Source organism: Coenobita brevimanus, chromosome 40 (assembly GCF_032717465.1).
Source record: "Coenobita brevimanus isolate Jiangsu-jjx chromosome 40, ASM3271746v2, whole genome shotgun sequence".
In the NCBI taxonomy this organism is placed as follows: domain Eukaryota; kingdom Metazoa; phylum Arthropoda; class Malacostraca; order Decapoda; family Coenobitidae; genus Coenobita; species Coenobita brevimanus.
In genome coordinates, this window is record NC_136993.1 from 6,826,619 (window position 1) to 6,850,336 (window position 23,718).

At 40.4% G+C, this 23,718-nt stretch overlaps 1 protein-coding gene across 1 annotated transcript in view; it reads left to right on the forward strand.

Moving 5' to 3' along the window:
* The window catches only part of LOC145397227 (chondroitinase-AC-like), a 129,151-nt gene that overhangs the window by 9,363 nt on the left and 96,070 nt on the right, over positions 1-23,718 (forward strand). Inside the window, exons 3-4 of the mRNA XM_080270424.1 lie at positions 17,590-17,784; positions 21,226-21,390. Coding sequence (XP_080126550.1) covers positions 17,590-17,784; positions 21,226-21,390 — 360 coding nt within the window. The remainder of the gene's footprint in view (positions 1-17,589; positions 17,785-21,225; positions 21,391-23,718) is intronic.

Below are 23,718 nucleotides of genomic sequence, written 5' to 3' on the forward strand. Positions count from 1 at the left end.
CGGCTGTGAATGATTAAATGAAGACTGTATACAACTCCATATTCAAAAGTCTCCTCGCTGTTGAATAAAATTGTCTAGTGGTAATAGTGATATAATTTAGAGGGCTCCAAGGAACTGAATGCTTTAACCTGAGAAATTTACAACAGTATCCATGGAATATACATCGTGGTCCCTATGTTTGTTGCTTGCTGGAATCAAAAGAGTCAGCAAGCATGTTGGTCAGTTCCGTATGTTTGTTTGTCTGTCTGTTTGTTTGTCTGCTCTTTATAGGTGACAATTCTGAGCCCATCGCTCTGAAAAACAAAAATCAGATGATATATATATATATAAATATATATATATATATATATATATATATATATATATATATATATATATATATATATATATATATATATATATATACCCTGGAAGCCATTTGTTTTTCATCAAAACTGGTCACGGCCCTGGGCTTGGTGAGGGCTTGAAACCCCTCAAAGGACGTGGGTCTGGAAATGGTTGGGACCCAGTGGTCGGCAACGACAAGATTTTTTGAAATTTCGATTTTTTTTTTTTTTTGGTCCAATGGAAGAGAAACGTCTGGCGCACCTAGCAATGCAATTTTCAGCTTCCTACACCCATCCTGTGCTTCACAATGAAGCTCAAAAAATTTTGCCAAGTGACTGGCTTCACTCCGGTGAAAGGCAGACACATGGGTGCCTACACACTGGTGTAAACTAAGCAGATACAATCATGTCCATCCAGCATGCGTTCTGCGTATGGCAGTTTCATCTATCTGTTCTTCATTTAGCCCCTGGATTGGTTATTTATTCCAGATAATAAATACGAGAGAACAGTCGCATGATTCTGAGTTTCAAAACGCTCGTATGAGCAGTAAAGACAATAATCCCTTTGATATAAGCCCTTAAGGACCATATAAAACTCCTCCATGCATTGATCTGATTACATGGTTACATCGCAACATACTGAATGGTTTCCTGGACTAAAATAAAACATTTGGATTGTAACTCAGTGTGGTCATCTAAAATAAGCCTTGATTAAATGAAGGGGTACATGGCACCCCAACATGCTACCTTGCACATCCATCTCTTTTCCTGTCCTTTCATCGTGTTGGATAGACTAAACCTAATACTAAAATTCTGTTGTATTCGAGGATAAAATAACCTTGGACCGCAATAAGCCCTCCTCAGATATAACCTGAATCACTGCATTAATGTGTTTCTATTTAATATGTGAGGAGGGTCTATGTCGGATGGAAACAGTTGTATCATCACACAGTTTCACTACATTCGTATAATTACACACTTGAATGTTCTAACGGCATAATAAAACTAGTGTACAATTAAAAAGTGATCGATGAAAAGAAGTAATAATAGCAATTATTAAGGAAGAGTTGTAATAGGCAAGAAAAAGGCTGTCCCTAATAACAAATGAGAATATATGATTGCAAAAATTGGTTACATGGGTAGAGATGAGAAAAGTGGAAAGCAATAACAATATATAAATATATAAATATATATATATATATATATATATATATATATATATATATATATATATATATATATATATATATATATATATATATATATATATATATATTCAGCATTTGTTAACCTTTGACCCTTGACCTGGCTGATATAGGGTATGCATGTACGAAGCACGCATGTAATACTCATTAACGTTTAAAGGCATGCAAAGCTTCATTCGATTCCATCCACCCACGATGGAGTTAAGGAACTTGAAAATCGCAGAATGGCCCACCAGAGGTACAACTTTTAGGTGACGCTGCCAGTGACTGGAAGTGAATTTCAACACTAGAAGTTAGTTTTGGATGGAGGTATTCCAGTGCAACATTCCACCCAAAATCATGACCCTGGCTTAATAATCTTCGGAGCTTTAACGTTTCACCTGAACATACTGCATTCATAATTTAGGCTATTTTCGCTATTTTAGCATCTGATGAACTTTGACCCCTGACCTGGCCAATGTAGCTCATAGGTGTACACGAGAAAGTTGTACTAGTCAGTGTCTACAAGCACACAAAATTTTATTCAGTTCCATCAAGCCACTGGGGACCTAGAGGGGGGGTGGGCATTTTTGAAAACTGGTACTGGTTGCTGTGAATGCTGAGGCCTATCTTCACTAGACTGCCACTCAAAAACTAGAGGAAAGAGAGGAACATGATGGCACATTTCCTATAGGATATGAAGCCAAGATTACATCTAAAGAAGTGAAACGTTTCTATACTCATTAGTGATGCTTTTACAGCTCAAAACGTGAAAAGTATGAAAAAATTGGTTTTTCGGCTGTTGCTAAGCAATGAGTAGTTGCCTAGAAAACAAAACCTTGTGGACACAACTAGATCATAGGCTGATCATTGTATCCAAATTTGGTTGGAATCAGTTAATTCAGAATGCTAGAGGTGTCTGCCACAATTCAACAAGAGGAAAAAAAAAAACAAGAAAATGCAACTATCAACAAGGGCAGCATGAGCTGGCCAATAGATAGATTTAGGCTGATAGACAGATAGTTTACAAAGAAGCCTGACATCGAGTCATTACACAATGATGTAAAAAAAACTAATCCTCCCGAATTCTATTAAAAATTAAACAAAATCATTTGGTTGCCGAATGCTTAATGCATGCCAAAATATGGTATTGGATAAGGTACAAGTTACCTATAGACCAAAATTGAAGAAAATTTTAAGTACTTTACGGAATTCAGTCACTTTGTCTGACAAAAATCAAATCCATATTAAAAAACATATGGTGGCAGGCCTTCCATCGTCTTTTACCAGATCCTTACCAAAAGTAATAGTCTTCTGCACAATCACATAGTTGCTGTTTCCTCAATGTTTGGTGAATATTCGTCCAAAACTTTTTGAGATATCTTGGAAACACCCCCCCCCCCAACAAACCCACATACCCCGTCACAAACAGACACTGACAAAAACTATATCGCCTCGCCTTGCTAAAGGCGGGTGATAATCAAATACATCCATTATGGGGGGATATGTTTCATCCTGAACCCAGTTGATGACGCAAATTCCAGTCATTTGGATTTTTGCTTAGCCACACGGTACTCATTAAGTAACATAGCAGTTTTAATCTATCAATCTAGCACACGCGACCACCTGTATGTTGGAGAACACACATTAAATGTGTGCATACATTCTCCTATGGAAGATTTTATAACTCAATAATGGGGACTGAATCCTGGGACTCCTAAACAGGAGCAAGGCACTGATATCATTACGCCATGGAGTGATGAAAGCTAAGCCACCCAAATTCTATGAAGAGCCAGTTAAATTCATTGTAGGAGTTGCATGGAGCTAACCAAAAATCCATATGACTGAAATAATGTCTTCATACAGATGCAGATAGAAACACATGCTTCCATATTTTTTTACATGGTTTGTCGTAGTAATTGGGTGGCTTGGCTTTATCACGCCAAGCTGTACTGATAATGGTGCCTAGCTTCTGTCTCCATGTCCCGGGTTTGATTCCCGGATAGATCTTAAAGAATATATATATATATATATATATATATATATATATATATATATATATATATATATATATATATATATATATATATATATATGTACACATATATTATGTAGAGAGAGAGAGAGAGAGAGAGAGATGCAGTTCTCAATCGCACAGACAGTTTTACTGGCAATGAAGTCAATATTTTATTAGTTCATTCTCCGGTCTGGAAATTTTACTTAGGGGACGCCAACTAGTTAGGAGAATTGTAAAGATCTCCTGGAACACCTTTCAGTGTGATAGAATATTCTTTGGCTTACTATTCCTATCTCTCTATCTACGTATGTGTGTATATATGCATGTATGTATCTATATATTGCCGAACACCGTAATCTCGTGAGAGATGGCCAAGGGCAAATCGCCCGTACTTAGCCCGTTTTTCTGTCATTTGGGTTCACCCTCTCCTAATGAGCCCTCCCCCCCCCTCTCTCTCTCTGTCTCTCTCTCTCTCTATCTTCTCTCTCTCTCTCTCTCTCTCTCTCTCTCTCTCTGATCAGTCTCTCCATTTCATCCCTGTCCTCTCTCTCTCACTCCTCCCCTCCTCACTCACACTCCCTAGTCTGTCTCGTATTCTGCCTTCTAACTGCAGAAAATTCTCGTTAACCAGGAGGGTTTCTCAGAGTGAAGAGGTTTAGGGTAGTTTTGTAAGTCGACTAGAGGTTTCGTAACACCTCTTCTTTGGCGATATATTCTGCATATTACACCAAAACGTCTCCTCATTACTGTTTACCTGTTAACATATCGACATACTTTGCATCACTGACATACAAGATCCTGATGTGTAGGGGGCAAAATAAATCGCCGAATAAAAGTTGCCACGAATTCTACACTCTCACCTATACAACCCTTAGTCTTGAATTCCCGGTCGCTTGGGTCAAGATATACAAACGCAGGTGCGATAAATTCCCCGTCGTAACTTTGGTTTTGAAAAGCCGGAAGGACAAGTAGGCTGTTGAATCTTCCTCAGTCTCCTGTTCTAACTCCATAAATAAGTCTTAGTTACAAGAGAGAAAATTACTGCAGGTTATAAACGTTTTCTGCAGGATGATCAGAGAAATGAGTGCAATCCCTTTCCTTGTTCAGTTCTTCCTTTAAAAACATATCTAAGTTACGACGGGGAATCGAAAGAGAAATAACTTTTTGAATCCAACGCGTGGTTCTTCCCATACTGAAGATAATGTTCTATGATGCCTGTACCTGTGAAATGAATAACAGAGGCATGTTTTAGTTTTTTGGTTTTATTTGAGCTACTTGCAGACGAATATTCCATGTACCATCATGCACAAAGTTCACCGACAGTTCTCCAGAGACTAACTCAACGGAAGGTGTTATGTGTACTAGGGATATGTGACAGCAAAATATGAAGCGTACAGCAAAGGAGATGACGAGAATGAGGAATGCCATCGTTCTTTTGGGGAAGAATGATAATTCTGTAAGGCAAAACACAATGCTGGAAGAGGATATTCGGCGAACATTTGCGCATGGTAATACAAGACTAAACTGGAACGCCAAAAACTTAATGCCTTCAGTTGAATGATGTGTATTTTAACTTTATTTATCCTACCGTTCGACTATTCTATTCGCATTAGCCAAGGCTTCACGAACTACCGGAGGTCTAACAAGCCGAATAACGTTGTTTGTGTAGTAGCACAAACAAAAGAAAAGCACCTAACTGAATGTGAGGAGCTAAGTTCCATCTTGGTTGAAACGTTAGCTGTACATAACTTCATATTGTATGGTCTCTTAGTAGTAGTAGTAGCAGTAGTAGTAGTAGTAGGAGGAGGAGGAGGAGGGGGGGGAGGAAGAGGAGCCCAAGGCTCATCTCGCTATGAACACAGTGGACTGCATACCGAAGTTGCCTTCTGCAAACCAGTATCCTCCTTTTGAGGGATTGGGGAAGGAATTGAGGTACGTGTGTATAACCGAGCATCTCGACTTCCCAGTTATAACAGCGCCACCATATAAAGGCGTCCCTCATCCTCTTGGGGTGATAGGGTGCGAGTTATGGGATGTTTGTATATCAGGGCACCTCCTCCAACTTGTTACTTCGGTGCCAGCACATGAAGGCGTCCCTCGTCAGCACCATTTCACCATAAGAAGGAAAGATTTATGCAACACACTGACACACTGCAACCAAGGAGGTAGACCCTCGAAGACAGGACCTTTCTGAACTAGAAAGAGTTGTTCTTGACTAGTCGGAATAAAAGTAAGAACGACCGGAGATGAGATGGAGGGGCTGTGTGGTGAGAAAAATGTGGGAAGACGGTGTGATCTGGAGGAGGGCAGCAGAATGGTATAGGACAGCATGACATAAAGGCGTTTTGTTTGTGGCCACCCCTTATGGGAGCTAATCGTCTCTCTATAGACAGACGACCGTAGCATAGTCAAGTTCATTTCTTTAATCCAAGGACACCATTAGTAGTATGCTCTTTCTGCTACTATACTATATTTTTAAGGTTTGGAGAGCACCTTAATAATGCAGTTCAGTGTAGGCTGTATGTAACTCCCTCAAGTCAAAAAGTTTCCCATAATCTTAAATAACCTATTCTGTATACGAAGGGAAGTAGCAAGATTCTAAGTGAAAAATAAATTATTTCAACACAACATCGTCTTTTGTTTAATCTCTCTTCCTCCGAATAATGTTTTTCATATTTGGAAGGTCAGTCGCACTATACTGTTTAATGAGGTCAGTATCTATCTCCTAAAGTTCAAAAGACATCTCCTTCACTGAAAACACACAACAAAACAAAACAGCAAAAAATCTTGAAATAAGAAGAAGAAAAAAGTATACCGTCGACGACAAGCAGCCAAGTAAGTCTCTTAAATTGGCTGGAAACATCTCAGGCGACTTGGAATGGTTAATTACTCCTTAATTAAGTGTCATTATTAGCCAAGTGTCACCCACCTAAATCAGTGATTTTCTACGTTTTTCCATGAATCAAGTAATGGTAGTCATCACATTCATGCACATTCATAGCTGTTGATTTATGCTCTCTCTCTCTCTCTCTCTCTCTCTCTCTCGATCGATCGAGCGATCGTAGCAATAAAAAATAAAATTTGTGACTAAACAGAAAGGAATACACCAATGCTGACGGAAAATTACAGGCCAAATTTATGAACAGAAATATATGACTGGAGAGCAGAAAAGGAAGCATGACTCATCTATCTCGTTGCTAATGGTACTGCCTGAAGAGGAAGGTTGTACAGTCTTTACTTACCTTCACAAGTGTTTTGAAATTGCCCGTCATTAATGGAACACACCTTCCTACCCTCATTTCAGCCCCATCACTGCAGGCATTCAGTGTTCATTTTACTTTTTCACCCAACGAACTGTTTCATTCCGGTCATGATAGACTTCACAATGGAAATTTTAGATGTTTCCACTGACAACTTCGCTTCAAGGGGTTTAACTTAACTATCGTTATTACCACCGAGTTGTTTCAATCTGCTTATGAGAGACTTCACAGTTGAGGAGTTCGGTGTGAGTTCCAATGACAACTTCACTTCAAGACGCCTTCTCTAGCTAAAATAATCTAGCAGTATCAATATTAATGTATAGATTATGGTACAGACAGAGAATCAAGTATCTTACCAGTCTGACGAATTCAGAGTGAGAAATCGAACCATCTGTAACATGCAATGTATACTGTTTACTTTAACTCCGACTAAAATTGCCACCTCTACGAGTTGATGCGGAGATGTTGCTAGCGATTAATACACGACAATGGTACTAGTCACGAAGAGGTGCTGCACAAAAGATAAGGGGTCGTAGTATTGTTTTATTCTGTCACTTACCTACAGGGAAACAGGCAACAAAAGAACGAAAATCTGTGCCAAGTTACAGTGACTAAACTATAGCGAGGAAACAGTTTTCGTTGAATTAGTCAGTTGTAAGCTTTTTTCGGATGTAAATGGGACGATATGTTTCTTTGGCTGTACGTCATTCCTGAGATGCGGTTAATTTTTCTGGCATGAGGTTAGTATTGTCATTTGCTTGAGAGACATCCCAACACCATTTCAGGCAGCTATATATTGCATTTGATGGTATTATAATCCTTGAACCCTTTGACTACTAAAATTTCTTGCGACTGACAAAAGCATGCCCAGTGTTCATCATCATCATTATCATCATCATCATCATCAGCAGCAGCAGCAGCAGCAACAGTAACAATACCATTTTCCTTCATAGAAACAACAGCGTAGGGGGCCGGGGCTAGGTTGCTCAGTCCCAACATATAAGGCAACGGTGACCATCCGCATTAGTCCCTGAGTGGCATTATGTTAGCAAATGACCCAAGCCGCTCCGCTCCACCTGGTTGCAACGACTCAACCCTCGAAACCACCTGGCTTCATTTGGTTACATGGTTACCACCCAGCGTATCATTTGGTTTTCTGGAACATAAGAAACCAATTAGCTTCTTACCCGGTATACAATCACATGGAAAGAGAGAGAGAGAGAGAGAGAGAGAGAGAGAGAGAGAGAGAGGATCTAGTATTAACCTAAATAATATCTTTTGGTGTACCAATAATAGAAAAAATTGCCTGGGGTAGTTTTTCTATGTATTGGGACTCCCTGGATTTTTTACTGTTATAAACAATTTTCATTTCAGCCACGTAAGCAACCCAAGTGAAATATATAAGAACAATGATAACCTTTTATATTTTAGTTGAAGTAATGTCAGGTTCAATGGTGCAGTACATCTGCCAACCCAACGGAATTTTTTGGAAGATACTGAACACTTAGCTAAATTTTATCCTATTTTCAAACAACACTGATGAATTGGGAGTAGAGTAGGAACTAATAGGATCCACGCTTGGCAAAAAAAGAAGCGATGCCAGGGCACAGCAAACCCTTTCCCGGTAGCCATTTTAGTGCTGACGTATAAACACAACCGGATATCTAGTCAAAGCTGTCATATATCAAATTTGGAGTAAATCGGGTGAAAACTGACGATTTTATGCCCATTTGAAGTTTTAGGCCCGAACCCCCCCCCCTGCCGTTAACTAAGGGAGTTACTCCCCTGACGTAGTGAAACAGGTTATTGGATGCAGATTTGAAAGATGCATATTTAGGTTTTGGTTTCATGTTGATATGAGGAATTTAGGAGCTATGAGGAGAAAACTATTTTTTTTTTTTTTACATTTTTTTGGACCTACAGCCTGGGCTATGGCCCAATTTGGCCCAAAATTTAATCAGGTAATCAGAACGTCATAGCCCATCAAACCTGTAATTTTTGTCAAAATCACATCACTAGTTTTCGCGTAAAGTTGTTAACGAACAGACAGGCAAACAGACAGACAAACCAAGTGAAATCAAAACCCGTACCCAAGCCCCTCCGGGGCGGGGACGGGTAATAATGAAAATAATAATAATTCTACTACTACTACTACTACTAATAATAATAATAATAATAATATAATAATAATAATAATAATAATAACAATCCATCATCCAATCCTACGTTGCCCCATGAGGAGAATACCAGCCCGGAGCTAGGCAAGTTGGTCCTGACATTTAAGATGAGAGTGACCAGTCTCACTCATCCCTGTGTGGCACTACGTGAGCAATAAATCCAGCCAACCCTTGGATATAAACCTTCACCGGCTCAATCTGATTGGAGCGCCGTAATTACCCACAAAACCACCAGGCAATAATAATAATAATAATAATAACAATAATAATAATATATTAACAACAACAACGACAACAATAATAATAAATATGATAAAAAAAAATAATAACTCACTGTATACATCAGTAACAAGTTACTGAAAGTGTTGCAAATTTCTCTGACAGTTCCCAGTCAGCATTACGTTCTGCCGTCCATATCACTCATTCCTCCTACACATCAGGAGTATTCTTAGTCCTGAAACTCTATTACACGGGCTCCACGATAAAGTTTCATGTAACAACAATATTCACAGCAGAGTGCGGAGTGTCGATGAACTTTTGATTCCCTATAAATATGGGTAAGCAGTGGCCGAGTAGGTACAGTGGTGGTCCACACTCCCGGTGGAAGTGGGTTTGAATCCCGGCTGGGCCAACGAACAGTTTAAGGGATTTCCATTTTGTTAACAGAGACGTTGCTGTCCAACCCTTAGACTCGCCAACATCCCCCACCGAGCCCTGTAATATGGACGGTGAATGTTACCGCTGAACGCCGAAGTGGCGGCATGTGTGTGTGTGTGTGTGTGTGTGTGTGTGTGTGTGTGTGTGTGTGTGTGTGTGTGTGTGTGTGTGTGTGTGTATTAACAACAAAACTTAGTTTTCATGCAGTTTTAACCAGTTCTGGTGGAAATGTTTACAGTCAGCCGGGGAATTAAGCAACTTTTTGCAGGAATAAGTCAAAGGTCAAGGTCACATGGCAAGGTAAACTGATGCAGTTTTGTATCTTTCAGACTTAACTTAGTGCAAGGAATCAGAGTAATGGAATTATCAACGGACTTTAATAATTGAGAACAATCCGCCGATGGTCAAGGTCACAGGGTGAGGTCAAATGTCAAGGCCACATGCCAAGGTCACCGAAAAAAAAAAAAATGGTCCGATTTAGACCCAAAATGGTGCAGTGATAGTACGCCATAGACAAAAGGATTTGATTCCGAAAGGATTCTATCTGAAGGACAACCTAAAGTCAAGGTGGCAGGATAATGTAAATATTCAGCCCATGTATATATGTTTTTAATTAAACAACTGCAGCTCCTCTGATATGAGAAGATCATACTTGATGAAAGTATAGAGGGCTAGCGAACAATCTGAACCTCTTCGGTATTTCAAACGTTTAGGTCACATGACAAGTTAAACTAAAGAAGATGCTTTCTAAAACAGACTTGGTGGAAAGTTTCAGTGTATGGCGAGAATGAAATTCACTCAATATTCAAAAAGATATCAGTCAAAGGCCATTGTTCAACCCAGTAATGTAAGGCATTTACTCTAATTGGATCAATGTTTATGCAAGGAATGCTCCGCCGAGGATGAAAAGATTCCATTTTTTGAGTAATGGATCAAGGGCCAAGATCACAGGGTACAGTCAACTCAGTTTCATCAGATTTGAACTAGATTTGGTTGAAAGGTTGAGGGTAAGGCAAAGAATATTGCAATTAGATTGTGATGACAGATCAAAGTTCTGTGAACTTGATCCTGTAAGGCACATGAGTGGCTGTCTCTTAGTACTCCTTGTTTATCCGAATCATGTGAACAGATAAATAAATAAATTAATAAATAACTATATATATATATATATATATATATATATATATATATATATATATATATATATATATATATATATATATATATATATATATATATATATATGTGTGTGTGTGTGTGTGTGTGTGTGTGTGTGTAATCCACATGATTATATTTCATTTTGTATAATTAAGAATATACTGAAATTATTTTTGTTAGTGAATAAAAATATACAGAGACTTATATATCAGTGTAACTAACTAATCAAGCAACCTTCATCAACATACTGTATACTGTCGCCAGATAGGAAATATCATATCATAGTTTCCCATTACAAAAGTTTGCGGAATACTGCATTTGAGGGCGGGAGTAATATTTTTCCTGTGGTATTCACAGCGGTAAAGTGTGCGAGTTCGTACATTCAAGAACGAGGGTTCGCGCCCCGCCGGGGTAATAAACTTTGAGAGCGTTCTTCAGGCCACGTACTGCTTTGGCGGACACTAGGAGTGCTGTGGTTGAACCAGTGTCGCATACTATATAGTATGCTTGCACCCAGTCAGCTTACGCGGGCCGATTACACTTGGTTCCCAGACTACACACACATCCAAAGCCACTCCAACACAACAGTTACACTTACAAGCACTTCCCACCCTACATACAATCTCTACAAGACAGCCAAAGCCACTTGGTAGAGATACATTGGCTGTATCGTCCCCACTTCGGTAGGGATAGGCCGGTCCTGCACTGGACACTCAAATAGCTGATGAGATGAGATGAGATGAGAGATCCAATATACAGAATTTCTGTAATTAGAGAGTAAGTAATCCTGTTAACCAAGTTAGTATGAAAGTGTAGATTCGTCCTTAGTACAAGTGAAATGCATGGAATAGCATAAAAATAGTTACTGCCACGAATGTGTTACACATATTTTTTTCTATTCCTCCTTTTAGAAAGGCACTTTTAAAAATAAAGGGCAGTAAAATTATAAAATCACTCGGACAGTACCAGAAAAAAAAAAGGAAAAAAAGTGTCACAGTGCACGATTTAATTTAAAGCCGGGGTCTGGACCTTTTTCCCTGTCCAGACCCCCAGTGGTTCACCCATGATATGCCCGTACCTTCGCCAGTCTATCGCAATTATCATCATCACTAGTTCCATTAGGTGGCAATATGACTTCAAAATATGTCAATAGCTTGGCTGTATTATATATAAGGATAACTAGCAAGAGAAAAGAAGAGAATATTGTAAAACATTTTGCTTATTTATTTGCATATTATTTTTACAATACTTGTTCAGGAAACGAACTTCATACCCCAAGATACTGGTTCCTTTTCCCCCACTGGGATATCGATTTTCCCGGTTAAAAACCCTTAATTTAAAGGAAGACTTCCCATTAAAGGCCGGACGGTCTGTGTGATTTTCGTATACTTGCAACTCTGTGACACTGTATAATGTGTGTGTGTGTGTGTGTGTGTGTGTGTGTGTGTGTGTGTGTGTGTGTGCTCTAATAAATGTGATCGAGTAGTCTATGTGATTTGCGCACACTTGCGACTGTATGATTCACACTCGTGGAATGTGTGTGTGTGTGTGTGTGTGTGTGTGTGTGTGTGTGTGTGTGTGTGTGTGTGTGTGTGTGTGTGTGTGTGTGTGTACTCAGTTAATAACATGATCACTTTACACTCTACACTTGGTTCCTCATAGCACATGTTGCTTCAGAAGCATTCCAGTAACCTTTTCACTCTGTGTTCGGCGGGACTAAAGTCAACACACATTCACGCCGTGATGAACCGAGTGATGGGCAAGCCTTGTGGATCTCTGACATGCTGCTGGCTCCTCATCTTCGTGGTAAAACTGGAGAGAGAGAGAGAGAGAGAGAGAGAGAGAGAGAGAGAGAGAGAGAGAGAGAGAGAGAATTTCAATTTGTTCATCTCATCATGTAAGAAAGTATCAAGCTGTTGCAAATCGTCCCTTCCAAGGCGTAAAAAAAAATTACACACAATTCATTTTATTATATACTATATATATATATATATATATATATATATATATATATATATATATATATATATATATATATATATATATATATATATATATATATATATATATACCCCCATGGGGGTAGGTTTTTTTTTGAAGAATACTCCCACAGTATCCCTGCTTGTCGTAAAAGGCGACTAAAAGGGTTGGCGGAGGGTTAGTGCCCCTCCCCGGAAAACAACTAACTAAAAAAACAAACAATAAGCCTCGGACAAGGACTGACCAAACGATGACGACCCAGGACCGGACAAAGGACATGGTTATCGGAACGTGGAATGTAAGGGGAGCGAATGATGAGGTGAAAGAGAGAGAGATTGTCCAGGTGCTTGAGGGTGCGAAAGTGGATGTATGTGGAATAACTGAAACAAAATGGAGAGAAGTAAGTGTGAGAGAATGGGAGTATGGATGGGGTATATGTGCAGGAGTAGGTGAGAATGAGAGGGCAAAGGAAGGAGTATGTATAGTTGTGAGTAAAAGATGGAAGAAGAGCATAAGACAGTATGGATCAGTTGGGTCAAGGATTGTGTGGGTAAAGTTGAAAGTTGGAATACAAATGTGGGCGATTGTGTGTGTGTATGCACCAACGCAAGATCGTGCTAGAAGAGTGAGAGAAGAGTTCTGGACAAATGTAGAAGTGTGCATGGAAAAGTTTGGAAGGAATGAGAGAGAGTTTTTGATCGGTGATATGAATGGTAAAGTTGGGAATGTGAAGGTGGATGGATTAGTTGGTGAGTGGGGTGTGCCTGCTGAGATAGATGAGAATGGGAGTGCATTAGTGGGCAATTGTGCTGGGAGGGAGTTGGTGACAGCCAATACCCTCTTCAGGCATAAAATGATCCACAGGTATACATGGCGAGTGATGAGAAGGGTGGGTGGTGAACTGAATGAAAGGAAGGCAATGATTGATTATGTGTGTGTGGATGAAAGGATGCGAAGATGTGTAATGGATACAAGAGCTCATAGAGGTTGGGGGAGTGGACTTTCTGACCACTATTTGGTGGTGGCCAGAATTAGAATTCAAGTAAGATGGAGGAAAGAAGAAGGGAAAGACGAGAGGAAGGAGTAGTTGCCAGGAGAGTGGAAAGGTTACAACAGGATGAGAAAAATGCAGAGTATAAGAGAGAAGTGGAGGAACGATTGGGCAAATTGAATTGGAGCAGATGAGAGACGTGGAAGATGTGTGTAGGATATTTACAGAAGAAATATGTGCATCATGTGATGTGCTGTGTGGAAGGAAGAGAAGACGGAGAGGGGTGCAAGGAACAGCTTGGTGAACTGAAGACGTGAGACAGGCTGTGGCACAAAAGAAGAAAGCATACAATGAATGGATGAGAAATAGGGGCGTGGAAGAAGTTGAGAAGCGGAAGAGAGAGGTATATGTAGAAAGAAAGAGAGAGGTGAAAAGATTAGTAAGAGAGAGTAAGAAGAGAGTGGATGAGGAATTTGGAAGGAATTTGAGTGTAAAGTGGAGGGACTGTAAGAAAATGTTCTGGAAAGAGGTGAAAAGAGTAAGACAGGGTGGAAGTGAAGTTAGCAGGGGAGTGAAAGATAAAAATGGTAGATTACTAGTGGAGAAGGGAGAAAAAGTGAGCAGATGGAGAGAACACTTTAAGGAATTGTTGAACATAGAGGATGGAAGTAATGCGAGTATAAGTGGCTGGGGAATGGCTGGGAGAAGGAGGGAGGTGAGAAGACATGAAGAAATCAGTAGGATAGAAGTTGTGGAAGCAATGAAGAAAGTTAAATCGGGGAAAGCCCCAGGAATTGATGGAGTGTGTGGTGAAATGCTGAAGCATGGAGGAGAGATAGTAGTAGAATGGACGTGGAAGATGTGCAGATTGGCCTGGGAGGAAGGTAGAGTCCCGGAGGATTGGAAGTCAGGTATAATTATTCCCTTGTACAAAGGGAAAGGGGAAAAAGAAGTGTGTGGTAATCATAGGGGCATTTGTCTTCTCAGTATAATAGGAAAAGTGTATGGTAGGATACTTATTGACAGAGTTAGAGAAAGAACAGAGAAATTAGTTGGAGAAGAACAGGGAGGCTTTAGGAAGGGAAGAGGTTGTGTAGATCAGATATTCATTCTTAGATCTTTAGTTGAAAAGTTTCTAGAGAAGGGAAAGAAGTTGTATGCGGCTTTCATGGATTTGGAGAAAGCATATGACAGGGTGGATAGACAAGGATTGTGGAAAGTGTTAAGAATATATGGAGTAGATGGGAAGTTGTTGAATGCTGTGAAGAGTATGTACGATGGTGCGAAGGCTGCAGTGCGTGTGGATGGTGAACTAAGTGAATTTTTCTCTTTGAAAGTTGGGTTGAAACAGGGATGTGTCATGTCTCCATGGTTGTTCAATCTTTACATGGATGGGGTAATAAAAGAGGTACAAGGTAGGGTAGTGGATGTTGGAGTGGTCCTGGTAGGAGAGGATAGTGTTTGGAAACTCTCTGTACTGTTGTTTGCAGATGATACTGTGTTGTTGAGTGAAGACGAAGGGGAGCTGCAAGGCTTGGTGGATGAGTTTGGGAGAGTTTGTAAGAAACGGAATCTAAAGGTGAATGTAGGGAAGAGTAAAGTGATGGTCTTTGAGAGAGGTGAAGTCAGTGAATGTACAGCGAGGTTGGATGGTGAGGAATTGGAAAATGTGAGTACGTTTAAGTACTTGGGTAGTGTGATGAGTAAGGATAGAGGTTCGGAGGGTGAAGTGAGTGAAAGGGTACAGCAGGGAAGAAAGGTTGCTGATTCTTTGAAAGCAGTGATAAGAAACAAGGAAGTGAGCATGGAAGTGAAAAAGTTACTACATGACAGTATTGTGATACCAACTCTAACGTACGGAAGTGAAGCTTGGACGTTGTTGGAAGGACACAAGTCAAGAGTAAGAGCAGTGGAAATGAGTTATTTAAGAGGAGCCTGTGGAGTCACATGGAGAGACAGGCTGATGAATGACGATATAAAGGAGCGTTGTGGTGTGGATTTGGATGTGATAGGAATCGTTATGAGGAACACACTAAGGTGGTTTGGCCATGTGGAGAGGATGGAGGGTGAAAGACTGACGAAGAGAGTGTATGTGAGTGAGGTGGTGGGGGGAAGCGGGAGGGGGAGGCCGAGGATGAGATGGAGGGATGGGGTGGAGAGGTATATGAGAGAGGGGGGTGAGTTGGGAGCAGGGCAGTGAAATGGCGGGGGACAGGGCGACTTGAAGGCGATTTGTTTGTGGCCACCCCAAAAGGGATTGAGGCGTCTGGCAATATATATATATATATATATATATATATATATATATATATATATATATATCATCATCATCAGCCGTTGGTCAACTGCAGGACCGGCCTATCCATACCGAAGCAGGGACGATATAGCCAATGTACGAATCTCTACCCAGTGGCTTAGGCTGTCTGGTAGAGACTGTATGTAGGGTGAGAAGTGCTTATGAGTGTGACTGTAGTGTTGTGGCTTTTGATGCGCGTGTAGTCTGTGAAGCAAGTGTAATTGGCCCGCCTTAAGCCGACTGGGTGCAAGCATACTAGTATGTGACACTGGTTCAACCATAGCACCCCTTGTGTCCACCAAAGTAGCAATTTGGTTGGTGAACTCTTTCCAAAGTTTTTACAACTCTGGCGGGAGGTGAACCCGCGCTCACCAGCGTGCGAAACACACACTTTACCACTGTACCACAGAGGCTCCATATATATATATATATATATATATATATATATATATATATATATATATATATATATATATATGGTGTAACAGTCGTGGCTCAGTGGGTTAGAGTGCTCCGCTCTGACCGAAAAGTCGGAAGATCGAATCCACCCAAGGGTCATTGGTAGACATCAGGAAGGGCATCCGGTTATATATATGGTGTAGCAGCCATGGCTCAGTGGGTTAGAGCGCTCCGCTCTGACCGAAGGGTCGGAAGATCGAATCCACCCAAGGGTCATTGGTAGACATCAGGAAGGGCATCCGGTCATAAAATGCTACACGCTTCAGTCCAAAAGTCCTCTACCTAGGGGCAACGCCTTAGCCCTTCGGGAATACCTGGCGTAAAACCAAATTATTTTTTATTTTATATATATATATATATATATATATATATATATATATATATATATATATATATATATATATATATATATATATATATATATATCAAATATACGTGGACACATTTCGTTTTAAGCTAGGGGTCATAAGTAGAATGACAGAGAGGTTGGGTATTGTAACTCAAAAATTGTAAGATTTGTACGTATTTATTAATGACTGAGAGAACTTGTTACCCGTCCCCGCCCTTGAGGGTCTCGGGGGTGGGTATTGTTTTCACTCGGTTTGTCTGTTGTTTGTCTGTCTGAGTATCTGTCTGTTAACAACTTTACGCGAAAAGTACTTGTGCGATTTTGACTAATATTATAGGGATGGTGGACAATGACCTTCAGATCACCTGATTAAATTTAGGGCCTAATTGGGTCTTGGCCTAGGCTGTAGGCCCAAATAATGTAAACAAAGAAAAATGGGTAAAAAAAATGTTTTTTCCGCCATAACTCCTTCACATTCGTCATATTGAAATGAAACCAAAACCTAAATGTGCATCTTTCAAATCTACATCCCCATAACATGTTGCATTATATCAGGGGGTCACCACCCAGTTAGCAGTAGGGGGGTTAATGTCAGGTGGGTCGGGCCTAAAAATTGCAATTGGGCATAAAATCGTCAGTTTTCATCCGAATTACTCCAAATTTGAAATGTGACATCTGTTAGTAGCAGGACAAAAATGTGTGAGTGTGTAGAGTATCTTATTTGGTTCTGTGTAGGTGAGGCATGCAAGCATAAGTTTTGTTGATATAATGACTGTTGAAATGGAGGTGCAAGACACAAAAATGCAGCACTGTGGCAATAGACAGAAATGCAGTATTGTGACGAAGGAAGCGAGGATTAAGGAAGTCGATAAGAAGAGTTTGTCAGATGTCAAGGAAATCACTGCAGGCAGACGACCTCCAGTGGCCTGGGTGGGAAGAAATAGTGTAGGCAAAGTCTGGTGGCTCTTTAAGGGTGCGGGAGTACGAAAACCTCGAGGAGGAGTTGGAAAAGCTGTTGCTGCTGCTGCAGTCTGGGCACAAAAAGACTAGATTAACGCTGTGCTATAAGTTATGGTTAGATTACTGCTCCGGGAAAGCAATATAACAACAAACTATCCCTCAAGCCGCGCAGCTGAGAGCGAGATGGACCACATGATATAGATCTAACACTTAACAAATCCTTGTGCCCCTGTCCTGCAAATGTGGTTAACAGATGACTCTCCTTCTCCCTGCTTTTCATTGAAGTGTTATTTTGTTAACTGTATATCATTTTGCACTACTTATGAAGCCTCGTTGCAATCAGTCTAATTGTTCTATAGATTTTTTGTTATCCGGTTGGCGTTATAACATAGAAATAAAGTGGATGTGCACTTCCTTCCTATGCATTCAGAGAAAACATGGAAACTGCATACCATCTCCTGTTGCACGTATGCCGATTTGGCTGAAATCCATGCGCTAACTTTCCAATATCTCTGATCGTTTTTATTTTTGGGAGGGGGACTGACGACTCCAAGAATGACTAGGAGGGTCACACTCCCTAAATACTGTATTACAAAAGAAAGCCCATTGCATAACATGTACTAATATATCAAAGCCATATATACAGGCCTTTCTCAAAATCTTAAAGTTTTTCGTAAGCTGAGGAGGGCTGATCCCCCAAAAATAATGGATGGTATACAGCGAGAGACCTTCACAGAAACAAACGAACTTACCTGGGAAATGTCATTCAAATATTTCCTTTATTTCTGACCATTTATATTTCTCATATCGCATTATGGACGAGATTTCACTGTAAAACATGAACTGACCCTCCTGAAATTCATGGTTGGAAAACTATATGTAGTGGAAAACCTTCGGGGGTAACCAGGCGAAATCACCTGGGAAGTTTCATTCAAATATTTCTCCAATTTCTGATTTTCTTTTTCTTTTTTTCCCCTTTTTTTTCTTTTTTTTCTTCCGAAGGAGGTTGACCAGCCCAGGAATAGTGGTGGGGCTGGGGGAAGTCATGCTCCTCATATATCGATGTGCAGTTTTCTCTGCGTCCAGAGGAAACATGGAAACTGTATTCCTAATTCTGTAATATGTATGTTGATTTCGCTGAAAACCATGTGCTCGCTTTCCCCTACTTATGATAGTTTTTATTTTTGGGAGGGAGGCTGACCGCTGCAAGAATCTTTTGGGGGATTCAGGTTCTCCAAATATTCCATTACCAACAAGAGTTCTTTGTACAACATGCAGTAAGGTATCCAAGCCATATCTGTCCTTCTTTCACTGTTTCAGAGATATTATAATTAGGTGAAGGGGGCTGACCCCCCTAAAAGTCAGGGTTGGAAAACTGTATATATTGGAGGACCTTTCGAGTAATGCGACAAAGTTCCCTGGGAAGAATCATTCAAGTATTTCCCATATTTCTGCTCCTCATTATTTTTTTGGGTGGATGATCCCCACAAGAATGATTGGAGGGGGCATGCTCCCCAAATATGCATTACGGAGGAAATTCCATTGTACAACATGTAGTAAGATATCACACTCATATCTGCCCTCCTTCCCCTATTTTGTATCCTTTTTATTAGTTTTTCAGGGGGGGGCTAACCCCTTAAAAATAATGGTGGAAAATGTTATGTAGCGGAGGACTTTTATCGGGTAACCATACGAACTGACTTGAAAAGTTTCGTTGAAATCCATCGGCTAGCATTTTGTTATATTTTCTGGGGGAGAGGGGGCTGACCTCCACAAGAATCACTGGGGGTCGCCTCCATGTTGCCCTGTCCACAGCTATTTGATCTCCTTTCAGGTCACTTCTTCCTCTCTCAAACAATTCTCTACCCACTCCATCCCTCCATCTCATCCTCGGTGTCCCCTCTCCCCTTCCTCAACATCTCACTCACATACAATCTTTTAGTCAGCCTCTCATTTTCCATCCTTCCCACATAGCCAAACCGTATCAGAGCATTTCACTTGACGCTTTCAATCACATCCACATCAGCACTACAACCCTCCTACACTCCCTCATTTGTCAGTCTGTCTCTCCATAATTCTCCACATGTTCCTGTCATGTAACTCATTTCCACTTCTCTCACATCTGGCTTTTTTCTTTCTACCAGATTCCAAGCTTCTCGTCCGTACACGCACGTTAGAGCGGGGATTAGAGAGGGGATCTCCATACTGTCATATTGCAACTTATTTTTTACTTCCATGACTCTTTCGCTATTTCTTATCACTGCTTTCAGTGAACCAGCAACTTTTCTACCCTGCTGTACCATTTCGTGCTCTTCATCCTCTAAACTTCCATCCCTAATCTTCATGCTATCTAAATATTTGAATGCACTCTCAAACTCTATTTCCTGACCTTCTAGCCCCTGTGTGCTTTCTGTGTCTTCATTTCTATTTAGCATTACTCATAGTTACATTCTTTTTTCGATTTGGTTTCACAAATTACACTCACAGGCTCAATCATCACGCGTTGCAACTTCCATATCTCTTCTGTGACCAATTCAGTATTATCAGCAAGCAACTGTTCATGATGATAATTTTCGATTTTAATTGACGTGTTATATTATACAGTACAATTAGGAATGCAGTGAAAACGAATTTTAGTTGTTTCTGTGCTTTGCAGATCTGATAAAGCAAAAATTCTGCCTCAGTCTATATCTTTATTCATAATCTCGAATACTATGATACACTGATGAACTAACATTCTTTAATGGCGAAATATAGGACCATGCATTTGTCAAAATTAAAACTGATCTGCCATGCCTAAGCCCAGTTGAAGCTGTGAATTAGCTGAGATAATGAAGGAGAAATATACTGTGTTAAATATTTTTACATCACCAGTAAATCTGCATATTCTACTCAGACACCATACCTAGCTTCCTTCACCTCGAGTCGAGTGCATTTTATCTGTCCATAATTATTCGGGTACCTACTTACCTATCTACTGCATATATCAATCTGTCCATTTAGTCTCTCTCTCTCTCTCTCTCTCTCTCTCTCTCTCTCTCTTTACACACACACACACACACACACACACACACACAATTATATAAAAGAAACTGAGCAGTGACAAAATAACGTCACTCTCCTCCGGCTTCCCGCATCAAAAATTCAACCAGATTGATTCTCTTTCCCATAATTCAAATTCATTGTTTACGTCCACAGTTCAGGCACTGATCCAGCTGAGTGCATATTTCTGGATGCCTTAGCGTAAAAGTTACATAATGTTCGCTGGGAATCGATTTGGATGATGTCAACAGTTTATTGGTTTGGTCTGTGATGTTAGGTTATGTACTACAATACAAGAGACCACTGACACTCACCCACCCCCTCCCCTCCCACTACCATCAGCATCATCAGTATCTTTCCCTATGGCAGGTTTGGAGCGGTGTGGGCGAGGCTGTGGATGTGGGTGAGGGTACAGGTGACTATGATATTATAGTGAAACGCATGCACGATTCCGCCATGAGCAGCACCAGTCGGAAGAACCTTAAATCTCTGCGCGACCTCCTCAATCCTGATGGGTCTTTCTCTGACCTAAAGGTGAGCCACTTCTGTAATCACATCATCAACGTCATCATCATCATCATTATCTCCTCTCTGATCTGTCTGTTAATCACATAAATAGTTATTATTCATCAACATCATTAAAATTTTCCGGCTGAGTGCAAAAAGGTCAATGTCCAAAAACGCAATATTTGTTTGGCTCATGAAGCACAATTGACAGACACATAAATTTCGGCAGTAAATGCACGAATGTCTATATGATTGGGGGCGGGGGGTTCAGCCGTATTCCTTTTATAAACATTGAAATTTAATATATAATGAGGTTTAGGATCTTCGTTTGCATTTCCTTAATAATGAGCGTTTGTTCATTGATACCCACTATCTTTCCCTGATCCACGATTCCTTAGGAGATTCAGGAAAGCTAACACAACTCGGCTGTGACGCGGGATAATATAGTTCATTCACCTTAACCTGTCACAGAATTTCGTCCTTTTGTAGCTTAGTTCGCGTAGATCAGCGGCAGAAGACACAGTTATATCTGTTGATCCTTTCACATGACTTCTTCCTGACTAGCATCATATTCACATGTTAAGTGTTTGTCACAGCTGAGCATTTAAGATGGAGAAATGGCAGTTTTGGGTCACGCTAGAGTAAAAGAGTAGGCTGTAGTAGACGGCCAGTTGCGGTAAGACTAAGAAGCTTCGACGTGATTGCCTGAACCTTACATTATTCTTGAGAGAGCTTGGAGGAGCAACTTCCTTCTACACCATCACACTAATTCACCTATTTTTTATCATAATCATCATCTTCATCATCATCATCATCATCATCATCAGAATCCTAATTCCTGCAATGATAAAATACAATGACTGATTGTTCTATACGTAAAAAAGTAAGTTTTTGCTTCATTAACCACACATGCATTATTCTCTCTCTCTCTCTCTCTCTCTCTCTCTCTCTCTCTCTCTCTCTCTCTCTCTCTCCACACAGTACGGCAAAGATGACTCTGATTCATTTCGGACCCACGGGAACAGACTTGGAGCTCTAGTTTACCATTACCTCAAAGGGGAGGACACAGCGATGGAGGTGAACTTGTGTTTCTACTACATCACCTACACTGCTCCACCCAACACAGGTAGAGAGACAGAGAGAGAGAGAGAGAGAGAGAGAGAGAGAGATATGGCATGCAATCCACTGCTCTTTCTTTATGCATGGCCCACTACCCAGCAGAGGCAAACTTACAATATACGATGTAAAAGGTACAGTAAAGATGGAAATGAAACTCACCATCATTTTTCTTTAATGTAGTTCACGAAATCTTGAGTCATCTCACGCGGCCATCATCTGAGTACAGTACAACTAGGGAATACAGATAGACGTCCACATTGAAGCTGTGGAACGTGTCCGAGCTCGCCCGGTGCGAATTTGGCACATACTAGTAATATTTCACATCATAATGCTGTTAGACGATGTTAGAGATTTCCCTACATGGTGATAGCAGCCACAGAGATCTCCCCAAATTGTGAGAGAGACTTTTTTACACCCCAGCCTGTACTATGGTAGCATACAGAGATCTCCCCAAATGGCAGTCGTAGCCCACAGAGATCTGCCCAAATGGTGAGGGGTACTTTTTTACACCCCAGCCTGCACTATAGTAGCATGCAGAGATCTCCCCAGGTGATGAGGGATACTTTTTTACAGGTCAAGCTGAACATTTCTTAACACCTTTAAGTGAATTTCGGCTCAAGTAAGTTGTCCTTGTGTTCGCCGGGACAAATTACATTGATCCTACTACGCACATGAACCCATACTCTTTTTACTCTAACTTGCCCTAATAATGTCCTCCCTCCATCTTGAATGCTGAGTTCGTACAAGAGATTAACACAAGAGCTTGACGCTAGCCAGGAAAAAGCAGTGTGGAAAGGATGTTGAGCTGCAGTATTGTTTTATTCTGTCACTGAAATTCGTAAAACAAGCTGTAACACGGCATCTTCTGGGCCAAGTTAAGGTGAAAGGTCTATAATTTAATATAAAAGTTAGGCATTTCATTTTTCGTTGTACTACGGCCTTATATTTACTTAAGCTTGCGACATATAAACATTTTTGATATAGCTATAGGAATCAGTACCTAAATATTTAATGAGTTCATGATCCTTGGTAGACTTTTTCTAACTACCTTGATGATGCCACTTGGAGTGACCGCAAATTTGGTGAACTACATTAAGGGAAAAATGATAGTGTTATTTCCATCCTTATGTGCTTTTATGGAAATTAAGGTGTCAAGAATCTACTGCTGGCATACCTGACATATTATAGCTATGGCTCCAAACTAATGAAATAATATTCTACCTGACTGTGTTATTA